We start from the raw sequence: 27,862 nt of genomic DNA, 5'->3' as shown, positions 1-27,862 counted from the left end.
AGTAGCCTCCTCATCTATAGTGGCCTTCTTGGCCTTGGGGAGGTGAATTTAAAAAATAGATAAAAAAATCATCGCTTTTATTTTAACAAGAAATCAAAGATTGTTGTACAAGTTTATATTTGCTTCACAATGTTATTCCTTTAAAAGTGATAATGACTTATATATATACTTATTATACTTTTATACTTTTATATACTTTTGCAGGACAATTCTTCTGAATTTTTCTAACAAATTTTTTTGTTTCAGTACAATAACTTATACCATCACATGTCATTAAACGAAAGATATGAGCCAGACAATGTTGGGGCTGCATAAACATTTATACATCTTAAAGTATATTTTTTTAATTTAAAATTCATGTTATATTTTATATATATATGCATATATAAACATCACTATGATCATCATAATTATCATTACCATAATCATCATCATCAACACCTGATCATCTTCTCATTCGGCAAGTACCATATAAATACTAAAGTTTTTATAAATGTGAAAGGATATTGCAATTATCTAAATAAATGGCAAACATTTATGTTTATATTCAAAATATGTATCGTAAAGTGCATCTTGCATTTATTCCTTCTGGACTAAAAGTTTATAAGCTTTTATTCCTACTCTTCAATTTTAAGTCAAGCCTCATTATACTCCATATTTTTCACCATCTTGAGTTTTATTAAAGATTAATCTTTTTTTTTTTCATCTTTGTTACAAGAACATCTCTCTTAAGAACAAATGTCCTTTTATTATTCCAAGAAGCCAATGTAAAAAAGTCCTGTCTGTTAAGCTCTGTTATTCTCAGTTTACTAAATCTTGAATCTTATATCAGATTTTAGGTTCTAGAGACTTTTGGTTAGTCTTCAACAATATCATTAACCAAAGTTTTCAATTTTTAAGTGGTTCCCATTTTTCAAAACTCTAGAAAACACTTTGATCTCTCCAACTATCCTACAATTAGTCTTCAACCTGTTATTAGTTTCTTTATATAAAGGTTTTGAGATTATTAAATTATTTCTTTCTAACTGTAGTGTTAAAGTTATTCTTGAAGGCCTATGCTCTTCTTTATTTCAAGTAACTTGAAGGGTACCACAATATTCTATCTTTGCTTCTGTATTGTTTTTTATCAACAATATCGATCTTCATGAAAATTTTAACATCTAAAGTGGCTCTATTTGCTGAAAACTCAACTTTATACTCTTGTCTTGACAAAAAAATCTTCACTATTTGATTGCTTAGAACAAGCAGCCAATTTTTATCTTATCTCTCTTCTGTGACAGCCTAAGGTTTGCAGTGGCATATGGATTTAAATTCTTGACTTAAAATCCACAATTTTCATTAAACAACAAAACTCATTTATTTACCAAAAAAAAATTGCGATAATGTTGGCATTCTTATATTGATGGATAGCAACCCTCTTACTCTCAGACAAAGTCTAATAGCTTGTTGTAAATTTAATTAGACATGCTTTATCTGTCAAGCTTGAACCACTCTTCCATTGTTGTAAGATTACACTTCTTTCCTTTTTTTTACAAATACCATTGTGGTTAAACCTCAAATAAGCTATCATCTCTATTCTAATGAACTAAAACTCATTCTTGCTTGGTTCTTATTCAACAAGTTGCATCCTTTTACTGTATCTGTCCCTTTTTGCTATAAAAGCTTTTTCAATCCAGTTTTTTACCTTGAACTTTAAAAAAATTTTATAACTCTTAGCCATCTTCATGTTTTTCTTTTATATACAACCAACAACTTTTTAAGTGTTTAGTTAACCATTTCCTAGTATTTTTACTTATTCTCTTGTTTAAAGTAACTCATAACAAAGTGGTTGCTTGCAATCTTGTTGGAAGTAAATTAGAGTTTGAAAATGTAAAAATATACGCCAGTATTTAATAAATAGTAAATGTAAAAATAAAGTTATAATATATAAAGTATTATAAATTTTTAATTATAAATTTCTAGCCCCAGCTATCAACTCCTTCTAAATCTTATAGTTTTGCCGCGGCCATGTTTAAAAAAAGTCTCATTTTTAGTCAGGGACAGGCCCCGGTCACTTACTACACCATCCTGCACAGTATGAAGCCTCATATTTCTACAACATCTTTAAAAAAAAATCCTGAAAAATGTCTTTTATGAAACTAAGACAACTTTCTCCTGTATGACTTTCTAAAGGCAAACATGAGTAAACATTTTTTTTTCCCAATTTTGATTAACAACAGAACACTTTAGCACTAATAACTAATTTTTTTGTACTTGTCAGTCCAACGATCAAATAAAATTATTGCTGCATCAATATCTTTCAAACTTTGTAATACAAGTTGTTGTAGACTTTTAAATATCAGGTAGAGCATCTTGACTTATAGCAAAACCTGTGGGAAGTTTTTATACGCTTTAATAGCTAAAGTAAATAAAATTTTACTTGATAATCTTCAAGTAAAATTTTACTTGAAGATTATCAACTAAAATTTTACTTGAAGATTATGAAGTAAAATTTTATTTGAAGATTATGAAGTAAAATTTTACTTGAAGATTATCAAGTAAAATTTTACTTGAAGATTATCAAGTAAAATTTTACTTGAAGATTATCAAGTAAAATTTTACTTGAAGATTATCAAGTAAAATTTTACTTGAAGATTATGAAGTAAAATTTTACTTGAAGATTATCAAGTAAAATTTTACTTGAAAATTATCAAGTAAAATTTTACTTGAAGATTATCAAGTAAAATTTTACTTGAAAATTATCAAGTAAAATTTTACTTGATAATCTTTTAATTTTAAGCTGAAGTATCTACATTAATAGTAAAAAATAGTAATTAATACTCCATTAAAAAATAGTAATCAATACTCCATTTGTATTAGTACAAATTGGTTGACACATTTTTTTTTTTTTTTAAATTTTAAAAACTGCATAAAACAACAATATGATAATGTTGTTTTATTAATACAAATATTGAGGTTTTGTTTAAAAATTATTTTAAAACATTAATTGAGTTTTAAATTATTTAGTTAGAACTTCTAGAGAAATCTTTAATTTCTTTTTTATAAATTTCAATTTCAATTTTAAATGCCAAGAAAGTCTTGGTTCTATTAAAATGTTCAGCATTAGTTTGAACTAAAAAGCGATTCAAGCAAGGTAAACTCTATCAGCAACAATATAGAAAAATTGATAGTAATTTAAAAATAAAGATGTTATTTTTAATGATGTTTTATTAACTGAAATATCAACGATATTATTTTTAATGATGTTTTATTAACTGAAATATCAATATTATTTTTAATGTTTTATTACTGAAATATCAACAATGTTATTTTTAATGATGTTTCATTAACTGAAATATCAACAATGTTATTTTTAATGATGTTTTATTAACTGAAATATCAATGATGCTATTTTTAAGTCGTAAAACAATCAAAATCTATTTCTTTAAATACAAAAAAATTCTTGAAACTAGAGCTTAGACACAGTTTAATTTATAATTAATGACTAGAGCTTAGACACAGTTTAATTTATAATTCAATTTAAAGTCAAAAATATAATCAACAGTGATTGGTTATATTTTTGATTTTATATAATCAATATTGATTGATTTTGATTAATTTTTGACTCAAATGCATTATTGAAGCAAAACTTTTTTATGTTCAATAAATAAAAAGCAAAAATTAAAAGAAAATTGTTTGATTTTCTAACTATTTCTATTTAACCTATTTGAATAAAATTACTATAATATATTGATGGAGTTAATAAAATGTGTTTTGTGACAACTTTATCACAAAACACCCACTGCTTACATAATGCAATAAGTTGTTGTAATAATTAATGAAAAAATTAAGCTAAGTTTACCTTATGTAAAACTGAAACTCTCAATAGACTGGCAGAGGTAGTAAAAAATACTATATATAAAAATTTATACTATTTTCTTTGTACTTACCAAAATGCACCAGAAATCGAATGACAACCTTCAAAAATCAAAAACATTGTGGAAACAGCTATTGCAGATCATCTGATCAATGTAAAAATTAGTTTTTGTTTATCTAATACTAGTGTAGTAGAACCATTTCTTAAAAAACTCCATTCACCAAATCATTTTCCTTTACAAAGAGTTACACTGTCTGATATCATGCCTCATTGAAAGTTGATTGGTGCATATTGATTAGTGCATGTTTTTGAATTATAGAAATGTAAAGTTATTAGTACAAATTAAATTTGAGAATAATACGTTATTTGGTTGCTGTAGTCACTTGATTAAATGACCATTGTCTACTGTCATTTGTTAAACTTTTTTATAAAGTTTACATTACACAGTCAATGAGTTTTTATTTTAATCAGGGAAAATCAATATGAATAATTGGTGGCTTCTGTGCGATTTTAGCAGAATATTTCTCAGCTAGAAAATTTCAATGATCTGACATTTTTCTCTTGCCAATATGAATGCCTAGCTTTTGACATGCAGGCTCGAGCAGTAGAAGTTGTTTAGTTTTTGACATGCAGGCAAGTAGTGAAAGTTGTTAACAGCATACAAGTCATAGATTAAAGAAAGTGAAAAATAAGATTAAAGAAAGTAAAGATTAAAGAAAAAAACTAAATACTTTTCTAAATATATAAATAATGGGTTTATGTATGACAAATATTATTAGAGACTTCAAAATGGTGTTATATTAATGGTTCTTCAAGTCAAAATTTTATTTTAATTTCAAGAAATTTTACTTTTGTTGCTTATGTCTATAATAGCAGTGATATTCAGGCTTCTTCAATTTAATAAAATGTTTCTCTGAAAATTTAAGATTTTTGTATAAAAATTTATTAAAGATAATACTATTAAAGTTTATAAAGATGAACACATGATAATGATCATACAGGATTAGTAAGCCTAAGTCATAAGAATTAAAAAAAATTTTCGAGAAAATTTGTCTTTATTAGAGCTCCTGGTAAATGTTATATATTGCTGTTGTCATTACCACACATCAAATTAGGCTTCATCAACCTATTTGTAACTGTTTTTGACAAGGAGGAGTTAGCACTTTTTAATTGTTTTTAAGATCTTTTTCCAAAGCTGTCCAAAGCAAGGATCAAAGCTGGTATCTTCATTTAACAAAAAGTTTCCAAGTTGCTTCTCAAAGTTGTTTTTTCTAAACCAAGATAACAACTTTTAACAGTTTTGTTGCAATTGTTCTACGTAAACACAAGGATGAAAATTATGTACTATTGTTTCAGACTTTCATAAGAATTTTGTCAAAATTGGATGCTGATTGTTTATATCCATGACACTTATCTTGACAAATTCAAGGAGAACACAGGAGGTTACTCAAAAGAGTAGGGTGAGGGGTTTTGTTAGTATTTGTATATTAAATATATTATGTTGAACGCATTGACATACTATATATATATCAATATAAGTTATAGTTATATGATATATAACTATAAACGTTGTTACCAAGGTCAGTACAGTGAAAATATGATGGGGGACAACATTTGATAGCTTTTTAAGAAACTAATATGCAGTACATTTGCAAATCTAGAAAATAAACTGAAGCATTTTCAGTGATTTATGACTATCTTGTGTGATTATTTTTTATTGATCACTATCTTTGTGTGATTATAATACAATACAGTGGAGTAGTGGTGCATTGCTATTATTTTAAGTGCAAAGTCTGAATTTGATTTTCATCATGCTCCTGGTAGTACCATGCTTAACTTTTTTCCTTGCATAACAGCCTTGTTTGTCAAGTGTCTCAAAGTTAAAGAATTGAAAAAAGACAATTATCAAGAAATGTTGCTATGGCCACCTTAGCTTATGGGATGTGAATAGAATAAAAATATATAAAGTATTTATTTTTATCAGACAGCATTAACAGAAATTTATTGTTTTGTTACAATATTTTCCTCAGTGCTGATATAAACCTTAGCGCTCTAGAATTAAGTTAAACCTCTGCGCTCTGGAATTTTTTTCACTTTTTTTCTGACTTACAGTTTACAGTTTTTTTAAGTATTTTTCTTCAAACTTTTTTTTTTAAGCATTTTTCTTCAAACTTTTTTTTTTAAGCATTTCCCTTTTTTCTTTTTTAACTTTAAGAATTTTATTTTAATTTAATAAAATCTATCAGTTTCGAAAAGTCAGATGTTTTGTAAAAAAATTTACAATAAACTTTTTTAGAAAAAATATAGATCTAATGATCTATATTGGTGAATAAAATGATCGTTAATGATTTTTATAGATTTATTAAAGTTTTAACAAAATAAAAAGATAATTTTGATAACATCTATATAAACTGTTTCTCTGTAATGGTAGTTTAAATAATGTTTTAGTTTTTTGATAAACATATTTTTATATATTTATAATATATTTTTTATTATCATTTTAACCATGTACAGTTCTCGTAAAATGGGGCTAATTGACCCATCAACAAGTGATGGACGAGTTATTTTTTTCTTACCTTGGCAAGGGCGTACTATTGTTGGAACTACTGATAAAAAATGTGAATTAACAGAGACCCCAGTTCCAACCCAAGAAGATATTGACTTTATCATAAAAGAAGTATCCAAATATTTTTCTGACTTTAAAGGTTCGTATAATTTGAATTATTTTTTTATGTATGATGGGGTAAAAAAATACTTTCTTGGTTTAATAGTTTGACCATAAAAATTTTATTTATTGATGTAGATAATACATATAGTTCTAAAATAAAATATAGAGTCGTTAAATAATACTGTTAAATATTTTAAAAGCATTGTTTAAGAAAAACATACAAAAGAATTATATACAAAAGAATTATATACAAAAATATATTATATTAAAACCTTCACAAATTATAAAGTTTTATATACGTTTAAAAAAAGAAAAAATCTAGGAAGTAAAAAAAATTTTTTTATTTAGTTCGCCATGAAGATGTTTTATCATCATGGAGTGGAATTCGTCCTTTAGTATTAGATCCTTCTTCACCTGACACTCAATCATTGTCTAGAAATCATGTTGTCCATGTCAGTGACAATAAGCTTGTGACTATCGCAGGTTGGAATGTCTATAATAATTTCAATGTTATATACTTAATGCTGTCTATCTCAATGTAATTTCCTTATATTTCATTGTGATGAAATTTTAATTGTACTTTGTAATGGAGTTGTTATAATATATAACTTTAAGGAGGTAAATGGACAACTTATCGTGCTATGGCTCGTGATGCAGTGGATGCTGTCATAAGCTTGAACAATTTTATTGCAAGCAAGTGTGTCACAGAAAAGTTATTTTTAGAAGGAGCTGAAGGATGGCACCTGACTCAGTATATAAAGCTTATTCAAAAATATGGCTTAGATAGTGATGTAAGTTTTTTATTTTCACTTTTAAAATGCAAAGAATCTTTAAAGACTTATTTATTTATCTTTCACAAAATATTTTGTAAATAATTACAAAGTAAATTTGTTTTTGTTTTTTGCTTACCTGTTGTAATACTCTACAAAAAAGCACAACATGTATAACAAGAACATGTTAAAAAGTGCATTTTACAAGAGGACACAATTTTTATCAGTTTTTGTTGCCAATCATGAGTTTTTATAACAAGAAATATTCTTATACTTAAAAATTCATTGAATCAGAAATTGTGGAAGTCAAAAAAGTGCATCACCCCTTGAGTAATTATATTGCTAAAATAATGTTAATAGTCTTCCTTTTGCCTTAATGACTTCAAGACATCTTTTAGGCATTGAGTCTCCTAAATTTTGTTTTCTCAAGCAGTTTTCATCAAGAAGTGGGCAAAATTTGACCTGCAATGGGTCAGATTTTTTCTACTCCTCAATGAAAATTGCTTGAGAATTGATAATTTTTGTTCAGCTACTTTAGTTTTAAAAAGATTGCATAAGTTTTTAAATGGTATTATTCGAGCTGTCAAAGAATTTTTTTTTGATGTGAAAAATAACTTTTCTGTCAGCGAAACAACATGTTTTGCTCTGTCTTCCTTACATTCCATTTCTAAAGGACTGTCTTTGTTAAATTGTTTGATTATTCAACATACAGTTAACTTGTTAATGGGGTAACTGGTGGCAATCTCTTTTTGTTTGACTTCTTTCTTAAGATTTTTGATAATACATTTTCTAAAAGCTAAATTATACATTTAGACAATGCCAATGACATTGCAAATGGAGGAAGTATTTTTTAAACAGCAAAAAAATGAAAAATAGGAAAAGAAAAACAAATAAAAATTATTTAGAATAGGAATAAAGTTTAGAATAGAAATAAAAATTGAATTAAACAAAAATTGTTTAGAAGATTTAAAAAGAAATTAATAAGTTAAAACAATGAAAATATTAAAAGAATAAAATTGAAGAAAAATATTAAATAACAGAACAAATAAGAGAAAAATGTTTGTGATAAAATCAAAAATAAAAAACTTTAATAAGTTACGAAAAGAAAACAAAAAGAACTATTTTTAAGTTTTATTAATTTATGCTGTTTGTATTGTTTATATTGTGTATTTTTGTATATTATTTATGTCATGTATTTTTGTGTACTTTTTATATTGTTGTGTATTTCTATGTTTTGTTTATACTGTCATTCTCTCATATCAGCTCATTCACTTTTTCCTTTTTTTGTGTTATTTGTCTTGCTTTTTTATTAGTTAATATTCTTCTTTTTATTGATTTTTTTTTTTATCACTACCATTTTTTTAATTTTTTTTAATTTTTTTGTTTGTTTGTTTTTTGCTTTATTTGTTTATTTTTTTATAAGACGTATTTTTAATTAAAAAATGGCTTCTTATTGACTTTTTTTTTAATTTAAATGATAATTAGAGTTTCATTGCTTTTAAGCTAAAGTATATATATATACACACATAGCTATAGTGCATGTGGTATTTAAGTATCTATTATTATGTGCTTACTCAATGCAACTAAGGCATAGAACAAACTCATAAAAATAAAAGCCGATAATTTTAAACAAATCTGATTGGTTGTTAGGGGCGAACCGAACAGCTTTTTATTCATTGATATTTAATTTATGCAAACAAAGAATTCGTAAATAATGGCAAAATATTATAAACAACCGAAGCATCTGTTATAACAGTTTTGCAGGAGGTATATCAATATAATTATAAAGATATCTTGAATTATTTGTTTGACAAAATTACAATTTAATACATTTGTGTTGGTATATTTTAAAAAATTATGCTACTTTTAAAAGCAGTTGAAATGAATTATGTAATATATATTTCATTTTGAGTTGTGCTAACAACAAAAAATATTTAAATATTTTTTGTTTTTTTTTAAGAATAAGTTAAAAGTAACTTATGTTACTTTTAAATTTTTGTTACAAAAATAAAAGATACCAAATGTCAATTGAAGTTTACTACTGATACAAAAAATAAAACGAGTTTAAAAATGAAAGTAATTTGTTTATAAAGTTTACTGACTCTATTTTTTAATTATTTACGTATTCAGAATGGAATAAAAAATTTTTTCAAGATGGCTGAATAAGTCTCGAGTATTTCAAAAAATGAGACTAAATACCAAAAACAGTTTTTTGAATGGGGCTAAAAGTTGTGATTATTTATACAAAAGCGACTTTTGTAGAAAAATTAACACTACCATAGTTAATCTGAATCTAATGCGACATTATTGTTAAACATACTCATTTGGGTGTGGTATTGAAAATAATAACTTCAGTTCTCATAAAAAAAGGGTTTTTCATGAATAATTTTCCCAAATAATATTTGATTAGAAATGTCAAGTTACATTTGTTGAAAACAAACACTAATACATGCTTTTCTGAAAAAAACAAATCCATAGTCTTATCTATAGCCAAGCCCCAAGGTACTTTATGTTGAAAATTACATCTTTTCAAAATAAAACCGTGCTTGACAATTTGTTATAGTTGCATAACTTTTACCAGATTATAATAGTGGTTAAAATAAACTTTCCATACATACCAAATGTATTATACTTTTTAATGAAAAAACTTACATATATTGTAATTGAAAAAACTTATATTTTTGTTCGGAAAAACGTGTACCATGCCTTAGTTGCATTGAGTAGGTCTTTCACTTTACTGCATGATTAGACTTTATGCAATCTTTTTGTCAAATGTTTTTCGTTTGTTTTTTATTTACTTTTGTTTTATTTATTTATTACTCTTGTTTGTTGATCTTTTGTCAGTATTAAAAATTTATGATTTTTTAGGTAGCAGAATATCTTTCAAGAGCATATGGTAATAGAGCATATGAAATAGCTGAGCTTGCAACTAAAAATAACTCAGGCCAAAGATTGGTTCATAATTTCCCATATATACAAGCAGAAATTGATTATAGTGTAAATGAGGTTTGTTTTTTGTTATTAAAATTTTAATTAGTGATTTTGTTTTTATTACCAACCATTAACTACATTTGAGTTATTTGATACCAGTTTTTAAAATATTAGGTGTGTAAGATATTGGTCATAACTCATAAAGTTATTGTAAAACTATAATACTGACTTTAAAGAGTTTACTAACCCTAAGGAAGTTGTACTTTTATACATACATTAAAAAGGATCTATCAAAAAAAGAACATGTTTGTTTAAATCAAGTCAGACTTGCTCATATCAGACTTGCTTAAGAGATCGGGAGCAGAATATTATTATTAGTGACAGTGGTTTCAGTTCTTGACCCAGTTTTGTTCCTTAAATATATAAATGAATTTTTTGATTTGATTTTAGCTGTTGTATCTGTATTTGCAGATGATGCAGTAAAACTTACTTTCTTACAGCTTGTTATGCAATAACCTGCAAAGGGATATGGCACTATAACAAAGTGGGAAAAATTATGGAAACTAAGTTTTAAAATTCAAAAATATAAAGTCATGCACTTAGGATCACTTGTTGTACAAATCATAATATTTCAATCTGGATAGCTTGTTAAAAAAAATCTTAACATCTTTTTTTAACTCATGTTATTACTAAGGTTAAGGCAAAAAAGTTGAATTTCATATTTTATTTATTTCTCTTAAATGTTATGGGACATACTAGAGCATTTATTTTGCATAATATTTGTATGAAAAAGTGAAAACCTATTTCAACATTTTAAAAAAAAATTACCATTTAGAGAGTATGAAGTTATATTGCGCATTGAATTTGAATTAATAACAAATATTAATGATTAACTCATGCATTAAAAGACGTGATTTTAAACTATGCTTAGCTCAGCAAATATTGATGGGTACTATCCTTTAATTTGCAAAGACTCCAATAGTCACATGCTTAGGAGTATACGTACACATCAATTCACCTATTTGTTGTGAAATCAGGTTCGAATCCTTTAACCATTCCTTTATGTGCTTCCGCTTAGCACCTTTTCACTCTATCACCTTTCTCTTTGTTCTTTATCGTTCTCCTTCTTCCTAAGACTGCACTCTTTTAGATATAATTTCTGATCAAATTGGCCATGCTCTTTTTACCCCTCTGCCAATATTGTTGTTATTGGTGACTTTAATGCTCATCACACTGAATGGCTTGGCTCTAATGCCACTGACCTTGCTGGCACTAAAGTCTATAACTTCTGCATTTCTCAATCACTTACTCAGATAGTTAACTTTGTGACTCGTTTTCCTGACAACCCTAATCATTTACCTTGGCTTTCGACAAAGTTTGGCATGTTGGTCTTCTCCATAAGCTTGTTTCATATGGTGTATTTTAGAAAGTTTTTGAGGTTATCAAATTGTTACTTTCAAACCGTTTTATTAAAGTCATCCTCAAAGGCCAACACTCTTCTTTATTTCCATTAACTTCTGGGGTACCTCAAGGTTCTGTCCTTGGTCCTATTTTGTTTCTTATCTACATTAATGATCTTTCCGACAACCTTACATCTAAAGTAGCTCTTTTGCTGATGATTCAACTTTATACTCCTGTCTTGACAAAAAGTCTTCTGTTTTCGATCTCTTAGAACAGACGCCAATCTTGAATCTGATCTCACTTCTGTAACTGATTGGGGCTCAAAGTGGCTTGTAAATTTTAACTCCAACAAAACTCAGTTACTTACTGCAAATAACTATCGCAGTACTGTCAACATTCCTTTATTGATGAATGGCAACCCTCTCACTGAGTCCTCTTCTTTATGTCTTCTTGGATTATCATTTACTACTGACCTTTCATGGAAACCATATATACAATCGATTGCTAAATTAGTATCTTCTAAGGTTGCTGTTCTTTATTGTGCTTGCCATTGCAGAAGTTGAGATTCCATTCTCAACTTCTACAAATCTCTTATTCATCCCTGTATGGAATACTGTTGTCATATTTTAGCTGGTTCTTCTAATGATGCTCTTTCTCTTCTAGACAAGGTCAAAAAATGCATTGTAAATGTAGTTGTAACCGGTCTAGCTGGTAAGCTTTAGCCTCTTTCCCATCATCATAAAGTTGTATCTCTTTCTCTTTTCTACAAATACTATCATGGCCGCTGCTCAAAGGAGTTTTCATCTTAGTTCCATCAACCAAAACTTATTCTCGCTTGACTTGTCATTCATCATAGTCTCATACTTTTACTGCATCTGTCCCTGCATGCTTCAAAAACTTTTATTCATCTAGCTTTTTTCCCCGCACTTTAACTCTTTGGAATTCTCTCCCATCTTCATGTTTTCCTGACTCATACAACCTTCAACTTTTAAGTCTATTTTCCTTGCTCTATAACTCTATTTTTTTTTTCTAGTAACTCCCAACTTAGTAGTGGTTACTTACACCCTTGTTGGGAGTGAATCAGAATAAAAAATAACTTGACTCAGCAAATAACTTGATAAAAGTTTTAAGTAGGATAGATATTCTTTTTTCTTTAATTGTAATATAAAGGGGCATAATACAAGGTTTTACAAAGTTATAAGTGCCTGTTTGCAAAGTTATAAGTGCATTTATAAAACTAATTTTAACCTTTGTATTTTAAATATCAATGGAAAGAAAAGTACGGAAAACAATCACAGAAGAAACGATTATAACATAATACAATTATTTCAATGAGAAATTTTGAAAAACATTCAATCAAGGAAACATCCAACACTTATAATTTAACTCGAAATGCTGTTAGCTGTGTTATAAAAAATAGTGAGAATAATATACTTTCGCGTCATCTGTAGTAAAAAGAAAAGAAACGTATAAAAATAAAAATTCTATAAATACAAACATCGAACAGACATTATTTAATTTTGTGGTCTGTAACCATAATTCAAAAAGAAATTTAAACACAAATTTTAGAACAATATGATAAAAATGTTTCGATCTCGTTTGTTTTCCATAATACACCATGGAAAGAATAAATCAGAAATCAATTTTTGTGGCAGAAATTACTATTGCTGATTCAAGTTTGTTTTTTTTTAGATGAAACTGGATTCAATAAACATACAGTGCGCTCATATGGCTATTCTCCAAAAGATACAAAATCATACTTGATAGTTCCTACAAATAAAGGACAGAATGTTAGCCTGTGTTCCTAATTTCCAATTTAGAAGTTGAATGTTTCCAATACAAAAGTGGTGCATATAATACATAATCATTTATTGATTTCATCAACAACAAACTAGTACCCATCTTTGCAGTAAATTCAAATAAAATTTTTATAATAGATAATGCAAAATTTCATAAAGCAGCTGCAGTACTTCAATTACTAAGAGAAAAAAATATTACTCACAAGTCTTTAGTACCATACTCCCCTATATTGAACCCAATTGAAGAGTTCTTTTCAATATTAAAATCCAATTTCAAATCCACTAGAAATGCTAATCTCGATATAACTATTGAAGAAACTCTAAATATATTTTATCACCTGGTAATAATTATAGTCGAAAGTGCAATGCCTTTTATATAAATATGAGAAGATGGTTGGAAAAAGCAGTAAGGGAGAAGTGTTTATCTAATTCAAATATTTGAAATGATTTGTTTATTTTTTTTTTAATGTATATTTTTGCATGCCTTTTTAAAAAATTATGATTAAATAATGTATAAATGTAAAGAATTTTCACTTTTTTTTAAAAAAAAAAAACGCTTTTTGATTGCTATAATGTAATTTAATTTAATATTTTGCGCAATATTTTTTATTTTTTAAAACTAAAAAAAAATTTCCAAAAAAATATATATGCACATATAACTTTGCAAGCGTGCACTTATAACTTTGAAAACATGCACTTATAACTTTGCAAACATGCACTTATAACTTTGCAAAACTCTGTAAAACATTTGGTTTTATTAGTAAGATAGTACTGGTAACGTGTAATCCAGTACAAGGTAACTACTAACGGTATCATGTTATGTTATCCAGTACAACTTGTTATGCTGCCTTGAGTTTGATTTTTTAGAAGAAGTTAACTCTAACATAAAATATCCTCTTTAGTTAACTCAAAGTTAACTCACATAAAATATGCCTTGGGGCTTTTGTTTCATTTTTAAAAAATGGCCTTTCTGCTGACTAGATTAGCACATTTTTCTTATCTAGTAGACTGGCGTAGACATAAACCTGTGTTATATTGTTTCACCTTTTTTTAACATAAACAATTCATTGATAAACAATAATTATTTAGATCTTTATATAAGTTTTTAAAGTATCTAATAAGTTTTTAAGTATCTTTTATTTCATAGGAACTTCTGATTTAAGTGGTAGGTTCTTGTTTGTTTGAAAAAATGGTCTGAAATAAATTTAAGGTTTTTTGCACAACGTTTCAAATGATTCATGGTCTTGAAGACAACCAGAATTATTCAAAGTTTATTAACTTATTCACTTTATTTAACCATGTTGTTAAACATTAAAAATTTTATATAGTTAAGCTTTGCATATTGTCCTAAAAATTTAATTTATTTTTTATTGTCCTTTTCTTTTCTTTTTTTTAATATTGTTTTAACAAAAATTTATAGGTGAAACTTTTGAGTTGAAATTTATTTTTTTCATTTTATATTTCACTTTATAAATTAGATTTTATGTTAATTATAATTTTCTTTATAGGAATATGCTTGTACAGCTGTTGACTTTTTAGCAAGAAGAATTCGACTTGCATTTTTAGATGTTAGTGCTGCTAACAGTATTTTGCCTTTCGTTGTGACAAAAATGGGCGATCAATTAGACTGGAACAAAGAAAGAAGAAAGGTTGAATAAAGTTTATTTTCATACATTTCTTGATCAGTTTTTTCAGAATATATTTGAATGGCCTTGAGAAGCCTTATTGTGAAAATACTTCATTGTCTTAAAATTTATTTATTTATTTTTTTAATTAGAAAGAAATTGAAGATGCAAAAAGATTTTTATTGACAATGGCTATTAAATAAATCCTTTTCATTGGTAAATCCTTTTGATTGGTAAATTTTTTGTAAAAAGTAAAAACAGTCTTTTTTTAAAGATTGGAAATATTTGAGATTTTGATCATTTTTGTTACTTACTTTTTGGTTTCATTTTAACAGTTGTTTTTTTAATATTTTAACATAATCTAATTTTCAAGCACACCTCATTGCATAGTTAGAGTTAAGTCATTTCAAAATTTGATTTGATTTTTATAAGTAAGTTTATATTTTTTAATTTTTAGGGCTGGTTTACATTAAATTTTTTTTTTTATGGAATGGATGATTCATCAATGGTTTTAGATACAGTTTCTTTTTCAATATGGGGGGCGGGGGGTCTAGACAAGCTTAGAATGGGAAAATTATCTAAATCTAAAAATAAATTTCCCCTCCTGTATTAAGCACCAGAAAGTATAACAAAACTTTGCAATTAAAAGAGTTATATTTAAAAAAAACTAAGTAGATTCATTAGTAGATTTTAAGAAATTCAATTGTTTTAACTTTCAAACTAATAATTTTATTAAAGGTTTACACATATTGACAGTCTGGAGTTGAAGTGTTGTATTCAAATAACTTTAACTCCGGCAGTTTTTAAAACAAAGATTTTGGTGATTTATGTCAAGAATATAAAAACAAATACGATGATTAAAAAATTGTTTACCATAAAAAGAGTAAGCAATTGACAGAAAATTTTAGTAAAGTTGAACATGTATAAAACATCCAGCTAAAATTTCCTTGTGGTGGGGTACTAGGCTGAGTAAAGGCTAGGTTTGGTGTCTCAATAAAAATACTTATCTTGGTCAGATGTTAACTGCTTCCAACTACTGTCTTGTAGAAGACCTCATAGGTAAAGACTTTAGGGGTAAGCAGAATAATTCTATTGACCAGCCTCAAACCTGCTTAGGATGATGAGAGCTGGATCTTCTTGACTCTGCTCATAGATTTTTGTTTTCTTTGATAGTGGTATGCAACTCTTCCTGTTATCTTCTAATGAAGGTACAGCTTTAATATTCAGCTTAATGGATCTGAGGCCAACTGGTAGTAAGGTTTACTAAACTCTGTGGTAGCTTTAAGAGATTCCATCAACAGCTGTAAAATACCAGAGTATTAACATTGCCATGTTACTCATAGATGGTGTCCCTGTAAATGCTTTTGGTGTGCATTGTCAAGGCCACATAAGGAGCCCTAAGTTACAACTTTGGTTTGATTAGCAAGACTGAGACAACTGCATAGCTAATTGCTTAGGGTGTTGTACTCTATCTATGAATGATTCTAGTTCTCTTGATTAAATCATGCCCAAAAGTAACCCAAAATATTAAACAAAAAAAGATCAATACCATCTAACTATTTCAATATATCTTTCACAAATATTCATGGTCTTCAAAGTAATCTTCCATCAGTTGAATCCTACCTCTTGCAAAATTCGTCAGATTTGCTTTCTCTTTATGAGACTAATTTAAATTTGGCTGTTCCTTCTTCAGATCTCAGTTTTGATGGGTACTAGCCTTTGATTCATAAAGAAATAGTCACACTTGGCTAGGGGGTATACTTATGCATCAATTCACCTACTTGTCCAGAAATCAGGTTTAAATCCTTTGACCACTCTTTTATGTGCTTCTGCTTAGCAACTCTCCACTGTATCATTTTTCTCTTTGTTCTTTGTCCTTTTCCTTTTTCTCATGACTGCACTCTTTTAGATGTAATTTCTCATCAAATTGACCATGCTCTTTTTCTTAACCCTTCTGAAAATATTGTTGTTATTGGTTACTTTAATGCTCATCACACTGAATGACTAATCTCTAGCGCCAACGCCCTGCTGGCACTAAAGCTCATAACATAGCCCATAACAGCCCATTGCTGCATTCTTTTACTCAGATTTGTGGCTTGTTTTCCTGACAAACCTAATCACTTACCTTTACTCTTTGATTTGTTTCTTGTCACTGACCCTAGATTGTATTCAGTTTCTCATTGTTCTCCTTTAGGTGGTTCTGACCATCCAGTGATCTCTATAAATCTTTTATATTGTACTTCTTCTTCAAACTCACTCTGTCATTGCACTACTTACTACTAACCTAAATTCTTTTCGTGATTTTCTTAATGATGGTCCTTGAGCTGATGTCTTTTCTCTTTCTACTGGTATATGCGCCTCCCAAATAACCTACTGGGTTAAGGCAGCAATATAAGCTTTATGGCAATACTCTTCCTTCCATTCCAATTAAGCAGGTTAACCCATTGTTTGACATTCAAATCACTCCTGTTTTTATTGATCCAGTCATATCTTAATTAAACTCTTCTACCGCTTATGGACAACAATCCTGTCAGTCTGACTAAAGTTTTCTCCAGAACTTTCTTTAATTCTCTCTAAAAAATTTAATAAGTGCTTGAGTGAATCTTGTTTTCCTGCCTGTTTGAAAATGACATCTGTGGTTACAATTTTTAAAACCTCTGGTGAACATTCTGACCCCTCCAACTATCTTCCAATCAGTCTTCAATCTATAATTACCAAGGTCTTTGAGTCTTTGATCAACAAATTTCTAACATCCCATCTTGAGTCAAATAACTTACTGTCAGACAATCAATACAGTTTTTGATCTTTGAAACTGAAAGATTTTATTGTCCATTAGATGGAGGCAGTGCACAGTTGGTTGAACAGCTGTTTTCATGGTCATTGGTTCATACCTTTTGAAAGGAAAGGTTTTCATGTGTAAATTTGGAAAAAAATATATATATATATTTGCTGCAGGCTATTTAGGTCATAATTTGAAAGAACAAAATATTTAAAATTTCGTAAAGTTTGCTTTTTTATCGGTTGTAATAAAAATACGTATAAATGTATACAAATATGTATGTATATTTTGTAATACAATGATAACATAGATCAATGACAAAAGCATTAAAAATTATCAAAAGAAGTGCTAAAATACATAATTTGTTTATATGTTAACATTTCAAAATTGGTGTCGTCTTCAGATAAAATGTTGTTTGATATATTTTATTTATGACAATATCTATCAGAATGTTCTCTTTCATTATAATATTTGCAGAATGGCTTTGACTTGTATCTTTCGCCACAAAAAATTGGATCAGATGATATCCACATTTGGTTAGTGGTGTCTGTTAAATTGAAAATTTGGGAAATTTTTCTTGAGAGTTGAGTATGTATCAATCTTAATATTTTGTTGTTACCTTCTAACCATTACTCATCAAAATTTTTCAAACCACTTTCCTTATTATACAAAATTAGCTCCCAAGATTATGACCAGTGATAACTAGGAATATATAAAAATCTGTACAATAGCTTTTATTTTGATCCACATAAATTTTTCTATTTGAGGAAATTACTCGAAGAATTACTAAAACTCGAGACATTATAACTCATAGTTATAATGTCTCGAGTCTCAGTAATTCTTATATATTACTGAGACTCGAAACATAACCAATAGTTATAATGTCTAGATTGATTACAAAACCATTTTCAATTCTTTTAATATTCAAACACTGATTTTTTAAGTATGTGCACAGATTACAATGTGCACCTCCAATTTGCTGCTTTCATATCCACTATATATGACTGCACTATCACATTTACATTAAATTGTTTTCGCTCTTTATTCAAAAGGAAACATTTATTTTTTTAACCCTTCAATGTCAGACATAAAGAAAGATTGTGACTAAAAATTTCCTTTTGATTCTTTTCATATTTAAAGACATAATGCTCTGTGACTCAGTGGGCATTTAGTGACTTTTGAAACCATATTAACAAACCTGCTTCTGTTTAAGTGAATGTGGACAGACCATTGTCAGTATGATATTGCTAGTGTTAACATAATCTTATATAAGAAATTATTCTACAGAATCTTCTGAAATTGGTGAAAAATCTAAATTTTTCTTCACAAAAACCTATTTCATAACTCGGTGGCAAATTTTATAACTCGGAGGCGTATCTTAATTTTTTCAACATGCTCCTTTTATGTAATTAATATTCAATCCAACATATATTATTTAAAAGAATAAAAAATTTTATACAATAAATTTTAAGGTCCCCACCAGTCGTTTAAAACACCCAAAATTTTTGTCCAAAATCAAACTGGCGGGGTCCCTAAAAATTATATATATATATATATTTTTTGCTCGAACTTATTTTCATATAAATGGTCAATTTATAAATTGATTCACGAGTTTAATTTCAAAAATTTATAAAATATGAAACACCCTAGCGCACACTTATCTTGACATCTTGTTAATAAAAACTCCAATAATTTGGTTAAAGTAATCTTTTCAAGATCACAAAACTTATTCAAAACATCATATGGTTCTTCAGTTTGACGAAGTTGTTGTTTACGTCCAATCTTATCAAAAGGTTTTTTAGCTAAATCATATCTTGCCTTTTTTTCTATTGAATTGATTCCTTCAGATATTCTAAATGTATTTATAAATTTTCAAGATTTTGTAAGAAGAAGCTAAAAAGGTGACAGTTAATTTTTTTTTTTTTTTTTAAATCTTCACTTTCAAAAAGAATGCAAGCAGCCACTATTAGAGTTGGAAGTTACTGGATAAGAAAAGATGAATTTTTTAAAGCAAGGTAACAATTAACAGACAACTTGAAAGATTGCAAATTATATGAATTAGGAAAACAAGACAAAGGGAGCAAGCTTCAAAGAACTGATGTTTGAGGAAAAAAACTAGATGAATTAGAATTTTTAGAGCACTTAGGAACAGTGACTGTAAAAGGATGAGACTTACTTGAATGACGAGTAACACGAAATAAATTTTAGTAAATTGCACAAGAGATACTAGTTCTTTACAGCAGCGCTCATTATAGTATTTAAAGAATAGAAAAAGGTGCAGTTTTGCACCTTGTCTAAAAGTGAAAAAGCATCATTCAAAGATCCACTCTAGGTATGGCAACAGTATTCCATAAAAGGACAGATTCCAGATAGAGATAAAGAATAGAATCCTGTTTAAGAAAGTGGCGAGTATGGTAAAAAGATGCAACCTTAGCAGATGCTAATTTTGCAATGGGTTTATATATATGGTTTCCAAGATGAAGGGTTGATGACTAATTGAATACATTACCGTTCATGAGTAGAGGAAGATCTAGGTTGTTGTGATAATGATTAGCTGAAAAAAACTGAGTTTTATCTAAGTTAAAGTTCACCAGCCAGTGAGAGTCCCATGCTGTAGCTGAAGTGAGATCCTGTTCAAGTTCAAATGCCCCATCCAAGCAATCAGAAAGTGTTGGATTCTTATCAAGATAAGAATAAATGGTAGTATCATTAGTGAACAATTCCACCTTAGATGTGAGAATTTCTGGGAGATTGTTAATGTAAATTTAAAAAAGTAAAGGGCTAAGGATAGAACTTTGAGGAAGCCTTGAAGTCTATCTTGTGCACAATAAAAAATCTATCATTTATTACCATTAACAAATCAGAAGTAGAATGAGAAAATCCAAAACCATATTAGTGATCAGAAAGTAAGTTATTACGTTTTAAATGAGAGATTGAGTGTTTGTTAATTAAAGACTCAAAAACCTTGCTTATAATAGGAAGAAGACTAATGGGATGGTAGTTAGATAAGTCAGATCACTCTCCAGAATTTTCGAAAATAGGGATAGATGCTTTCCAACAAGCTGGAAAGACTCTGATAAGCACTTGTTAAATATTTTCGAAAGTATAGATGACAGCTCCAGAGAACACTTCTGCAAGACTATAACAGGTATGTTGTCCCAACCAAAGTTGTAGAAAAGTCTAAGCAGGAAATCACTTTGGATTCAGAAGCTGGAGTGATACGAATGTCAAATAATAAATCAACCTGTCAGCTATATCAAGTAGGAGGTGATTAGAGGAATCAAGAGATAGTATTGATGAAAAGTTTGTAGCAAACAATTCAGCTTTGTCTTTTAGGTGAGGTAACCAAATCTGAACCATGCAAGAAAGGAGGAATAACAGATTTATCCTTTTTATAGACACTGTTGAAAATTCTCCAGAAGTTTCGGGAGCCAAATTTTTTAGATGAAATATGAGATTTTGTGACCTGAGAATAGCAGGCTTTGGTATTAGACAAAACCTTTTTACAATGGTTTCTAGCAATAGTAAAAACGACGTCTGTTTTCTAGAGAATTGTTTTGGCAATAGATATGGAAGTAATAGTTACAATTGGAAATTGCAGCAGCACAATGAGAGGAAAACCATGGATAAGGGTGAGGCTTGACCTGAAATTGTTGAAATGGAATAAAAGACTCCATGTCAACCTAAATTCAAGATGTTACATAAAAAGCACATTTTTTAGCAGGAAAAATAAAGATTTCTAACAAAGGGCCATCACGAAACATTCCCAGTGAACTTTAAGGTAAAAATCACAAAAAGAGTCCCAGTCAGCTTCAAGGTAATTGTAAAAAGTACAATTATACCCTTATCATCGTACCTTTGATTTGACCTTTGATTCTGATGATGAAGAAGAATGAGATAACAGTTTCAGAGAAATCAAAATGTAATCAGAAGCACCTAAGGGTGAATGTGGAGAAACTGAACACTAATAGACATAAGTAAAGTAGAGAAAGTAAATGATTCGGATTGTCTGGAAAAAAGTTGGAAAGTGTTTGTGTCAGAAAAAGGCAAAAGCTGTTAGCCTTAACATCTACAGAAACACTGACATTTGAACCAAGCCATTTAGTTTGGTGAGCATCAAAGTCCTCAATAACAATGATATTGGCAGATGGATAAAGAGAGAGAACTTGGTCAATTTAATCAGAAATAAGATCATTAAGAGTGCAGTCTTGAGATGAAGGAGAGTGATATAGAACAAAGAGAAAGGAGATGAAAGAGTGAAATGGTGTTAAATAAAAACACATTAAAGAATAGTCAGTGAATTCAAACCTAGTTTTCTCACAAATTAACTTTTATGAATATAAATGCCTAGGCCAAGCATGTGACTATTTATGAATTAAAGGAAGATAACGGGTGATGCGGAAGTTATCGGACAAAATAAAAACGTCAATAACTTATTTATAAATGAAAAACAAACTACTATTATATTTTTTTTAAATAAAGCGTTTATCTTTTAATAAAAATATATTATTTTTTATATGAAAAAACACCACCATCTGCCATTGATCTCAATTTTGCTCTGACACCTTTCATATACGACTGTAAAAAGTTTAAATCAATTTCTTGTAGTTTTAGTTTAATGCGATCAATCAAAACTTGCTCTGTTGAAGCTTGCCAATCTCCCTCGTAAACCTTCTGTGCCAAATGTCCCCAAAAATTTTCAATTGGTTGTGCTTGAGGCACATTTGGAGGATTGGATTCTTTATCAACGTAATAGACATATTGGTCCATCCAATTCAGAGAATCTTTAGAATAATGAGAACTTGCTAAATCTGGCCAAAATAAAATTTTTTTAGAAATTTCTCTTTTCCTATAAAACGAACATTTTCTGGGCATGTCTTTTTGTTGTTTGTGTAGTATCCAGAATTTCCAGGCATGTTGTCCCCTGCAAAACAAAAGTATTTTTTGTCATTGATGACTAGAAGCGATTTTGTGTTATAGAGTTGGTTAACTAGTTTCCTGCGTCTTTTTTTTGCCTTTATTTGTTGTTCTATAGTGTATTTTGGAGTCTTTTCACGTTTTCTATATTTAATATTCATTTTTTTTAAATGACAACCAATTGTCAATTGATTTACACCAAATTTAATACCTATTTTTCTCTGACTGACCCCTTTTCGATTGTTGACAAGTCTCGTTAATTTGGCTTTCTTTTCTCTAGTCCAGGATGTCGGACGACCAGGGTGCATTCTATCAGAAAACGATTGAACAGTTTCAAGTCTTTTTAGGTTATCATATATTGTACTTCGAGCAAATCCTTCCTTTTCAAAATGATTTACGATTATTTTTTTTTTATATTAGGTTAATTTACAAAAAACATTTTTAGTCGCTTTCGAAAAGATTCTCGTTCAGCTGCATTTAACCTCATTTTAAATAATTGTGTTTCAAATAATAAAGTTTATATTTTATAGAACGTTTATGCCTACGCATAAAACCATAAAAACTCATTATTATGCTCAAATAATGAAATTAGGATTTGTCCGATAACTTCCGCATCACCCGTTAAACATCAACACTAAGATCACAAGATGAGACAGCCGAACTCAAATTAGTCTAACAAAGACCAAGTAGGTCTGGTAAACTTTGCAAGAGATAAGACTCAACAGAAAAAAAGTTAGTTAAGAATTAGAGCTGTACTCTCATTAGGAGATAATAGAATGAGTTGCCTTGTCATAAAAGCAGAGACACAAACAAAACCCATGCAGTTAGTCAAGAAGATTTAGCATTCAACATTCTAAACTAGAAAAAATGTATTATAAATACATCTATGGCAGCCTAATAGGTGATGAAAGGGTGCGAAGCTGATTAAGAGGTAGAATCTGTTTATTTCTTAAGCAGTTAGAATATGTTACCCTAATTTGATTTAATTTGATCAAAAATAGAAATTCAATGAAAAAGAGGGCAAGGGGGGGGGGTGATGGGGGTTTTGGTCTAAAATTGATCTTAATCCTTTTTTTTCTGGACATACACTTTTACTGAACACATCTTCTCGTTTAAAAATTGTTCACAAAATTGTACAAAACTATTTGCATTAACTTTTTTTAATATATTTTCCAACACTTTAAACTAAAGGAATAGGGTCATTCTTTTACTTTTTTTGTTTAAAAGTGCTAAGTTGGCTCAGTTTAGTTATAAAGTATCTTATTCCTCTTTGCTATAGGAGTCTAAAAATATATGGGTTTGCTAGTGCCAATTTAGCACTTTTTGAGGTTTTTTATCTTGACTTTTTGATTATTTTATCTGATAAAAAATTAGTTAAAAATACTAAAATTTTGCTAAATTTTAGTTGTTTCATTATGTAATACATGTAAAAAAAATTTTGTGCAATAATCTATGAAGTTAACATTCACATTTCCATAACCTGCAGTCTAAGGTTGTTTCAACAGAATTATCACATTAGCACTGCTTACATGCTGACATTGGTATATATAATTAAAAATGACTTTTATGTATCATTTATACCTGTAACCTATCTTTTGCAAAATCTTATTAAAAGTTATATTTGATAAATTTTTTTAAATTATCTTTTACTACTGACCTCTCATGAAAACCATATATACAATCAATTGCTAAATTATTTGCTAAAAATCTTTTTATCGTGCTTGGCATTTTCTTACTACTGATTCAATTCTCTACAAATCTCTTATTTGCCCCTGTATGGAATACTGTTGAAATATTTGTTTAGTTTCCGCTAATGATGCTCTTCAGACAAAATTGTATCTTTTTACTATTAAATATTAATGCTCATGTTATTAACCCAGATTAAAATACATCTGCTAATTATGTCTTTGGATTGACTGAAATTATGGACTAATGCAATGCTGAAACGAATTTTTTACTAGTACAAAAAAAATTGGCAGAGTTTAATTTAGGTATCCAAAATGGACATTTTTGCTTCAACCCAGGATAGGGTAGGGTTAATGAAAAAATATGGAATAAACTTAGGTGCAGTAAGCCAGCTTAAAAACCCTCTAACTGAAAAGGGTGCACCAAATAGTTATGATAACTATTCTTATATCAAGGAAGACGAGAGTGAAGAAGTACTCAATTTTTTCCAACGAATAGCAATTTTTCGCGAATTCTTAAGATAGTGTGCAACCATAAAATTGGTTAAAATTTCTGCAGTAAATCATATCATTTTACAAGAACGCATTTCGCAAAAATAGGAAAAAACTAAAACTAAATCTAGATAAAAAAATACATTGGAACTTGGTGTGTATGATGTTGAAGAGGTTTTTAAAAGTTGTGCACTGTGTTAAGGAAACATTAACTGATTTAAATAAGAGCATGCTCTCTTCGGAAGACATATTGATGCTTGCCAACCTGTTGAATTGTTTAACACCTTTTGAAATAGTTGTTAAGGAACTAAGCAAGAATAATACAAACCTTATAACAGCTGGAAGCATGCATAAATTCTTGTTTAATAAGCTGGATGATATGAAATCTAATTTAAGCAAAAAATTATTGTTTCAGTTAAAAAAGAAGAAATGAGAGAAGAAATGAGACCTTATTTACATTACTAATTCATCTCCAGGCGGATAACGCTCCACTATCATACGAAAACTCTAAATACTCATTAAGAGATGTTGCTGAAATATTGGGATCAACCCACAAATGTTTAGTTGAACTAAATATGATTATTTCAAGTTCATTTAAAATATCAGATATTGTGGTAATTTACAATAAGTGCTACAAAAAAGAAATATTGTCAATAAACAAATAAATCATCTAAACTGTTACAGTAAAAAAAAATAGTGATAACGATAAATTAAACCTAGTTAAAAAAGAAGTTTGACAATTGGATTTATTCAAAAAAAAAGCTTCTACATTGGACATTCCTTTTATTAGGCTTCTGACAATCCAACCAATATCAACATCCACAGAACGTTTATTTTCTGTTGCTGGATCGATTAAGACAAATAAAGAACAAGTTTGAATTCTATTCTTTTCCTAAAATACGACTTTTTAAATATAGATTAAACAACTATTTTATAATATAATACTTTTATTATAATATAATAATTTTATAATATAATACTATTTAATTAAAGAGTCATTTATTTTGTTTATGGTTATTTTACAATAACTTAATAATGTTTGTAAGACAATTCATATTAAATTCCTAAAATAAAATAAAATTTGTAAATTATTTTAGTATATTTCATTATATTTACGTCGAGTACATTCGAATAACTAAGTATTTCATATTTTCACTGTTCGAAAACCGAGTAATTTAAAAGCCGAGGTAGTTAAAATTAGGTACGAAGTTCTTATTTTTTAAAAGATTTAAGTTTTAGCACTTTTCACTGGTAAATTGAATGTTCAACGAAGAGAGATTGTGGTAGATTAATTAGGAATTTTATTCCTCATTAATTAGCCTAAAATCTAATTAATTGCATAAATGACAAATGTGTTCCAACAAAGTATTCTAAATCCAGAATACATTGGTCGTATTTGGAAAATAGCGCTCTTAGTTATGAGGGGGGGGGGGGGAGTAAGATCTTTTTATTTATTTATTTTTTAATTTTAAACAAAAAACTATTTTGATTTTAGTTGACTGTATTAAATTTTAACTTTTAAATAAAGTTATGCAAAGAGATGTTGTAATTTATTGTTAAATGTAATTTTTTCAAAAACGCAAAAATCTGTTGTAATTTCAATTTGATTGCAATTTTTTTTATTTAAACAGTGATGTTCAAACACAGTTTACGGCACTAGTATTTCGGGCTGACGATATTTTTATAAAAATTGAATTATGATAAGAAGTTGGCAATAAAAGACAGTAAGATTAAGTATTGTGAAATAATGTTGCCGTTCAAAATTCCAAGAGCGCTCTTTAGAGATAAATATTAGTTGCGACGACAAAAATACATTACAGCAATAGCTCGACTGAGTATACTTAAGCAAAATTTAAACTTTAGAACTAAATTTTTTTCAGCTTTTTAATTTTATGTATTTTATGTTTCTACAATTATTTATAATTGGTTAGTTTTTATGAAACCATTCATGTCAAATTTTCATCATCATTGCGAAAACGAATTTAAAACTTGATTGTTTTATGGTGTGGTTAAAAAATAGACAAAAAATTATTAAACATAGTTTCTTTTTAAACCGTAAAAAATAATGACAAAGACTTTGTACCAAAAATCATCAAACTCTGAGTTAACATTATTTTTTTGTTTAGCAGTATATAGTTTTGGTTTGATTTAACCTGAAACTATCTAATAGTATATTTTTATTAATAAAAGTATTTTTTTAGTGGTTAACTTTCCACTCAGTAACCGTTCTTAGTGAAATTTCCATTCAATAGTTTATTTGTGCAATCTGAGTCATATTTTCATCTATTTCATTCAAAATTTTTGATTTTGTTAACATTTTTTAAATTGCTTTATTTAGATCATATCAATAATAATTGTCGTTCATGTTTTTAGTCACTCGTGTTTTCTGTTATTTTTTTTTTACGTTAAATTTTTTTTTTGGTGTTGAACTTTTTATTGTTTCTTTAATTAATGTTTTCTTTTTAGGAACGTGAAGAGAATTGAGTTTCAATATTTGTAAATTTTTGTTAAACGGAAATATAGGTATCGCGGCAGCTTTTTTGAACTTTTAAATTAAATGTGTTTATGCTTATATCAAATAAGAATGCTTTGCAAAAAATTGTTGGAGCTTGAAAGTATAAATATCTCAAAACTTGCAAACAAAGTGAATGTTATCTCCATCACCAAAAAAAGCTGCCGTGATCCCATATACATATGTGTGTGTGTGTGTATATATATATATTATATATATATATATATATATATATATATATATATATATATATATATATATATATATATATATATATATATACATATATATATATATATACATATATATATATATACATATATATATATATATATATATATATATATATATATATATATATATATATATATATATATATATTATTTACTTTTTATTTATTGATATTTTATCTAGAATAAACATTTAT

The 27,862-nt window shown here is 28.1% G+C and overlaps 1 protein-coding gene across 3 annotated transcripts in view; it reads left to right on the top strand.

The window, feature by feature from the left end:
• The window catches only part of LOC100203459 (glycerol-3-phosphate dehydrogenase, mitochondrial), a 70,343-nt gene extending 42,814 nt beyond the window's left edge, over positions 1-27,529 (top strand). Inside the window, exons 9-15 of one of the 3 annotated variants that reach the window (XM_065799865.1) lie at positions 6,371-6,561; positions 6,873-7,007; positions 7,140-7,315; positions 10,163-10,300; positions 14,934-15,074; positions 15,203-15,266; positions 27,390-27,529. In XM_065799865.1, coding sequence (XP_065655937.1) covers positions 6,371-6,561; positions 6,873-7,007; positions 7,140-7,315; positions 10,163-10,300; positions 14,934-15,074; positions 15,203-15,253 — 832 coding nt within the window. In that variant the 3' untranslated portion in view covers positions 15,254-15,266; positions 27,390-27,529. Of the gene's footprint in view, positions 1-6,370; positions 6,562-6,872; positions 7,008-7,139; positions 7,316-10,162; positions 10,301-14,933; positions 15,075-15,202; positions 15,284-26,554; positions 26,844-27,389 lie in introns of those variants that run through there. The other 2 variants (XM_065799866.1, XM_065799867.1) reach the window with 2 other exon arrangements.
• Positions 27,530-27,862: the final 333 nt, after the last annotated feature.

The sequence above is a fragment of the Hydra vulgaris genome, chromosome 06 (assembly GCF_038396675.1).
Source record: "Hydra vulgaris chromosome 06, alternate assembly HydraT2T_AEP".
In the NCBI taxonomy this organism is placed as follows: Eukaryota; Metazoa; Cnidaria; class Hydrozoa; order Anthoathecata; family Hydridae; genus Hydra; species Hydra vulgaris.
Note: the sequence above shows the minus strand (reverse complement) of the source record. Positions and strands in the feature narration are given on the sequence as shown.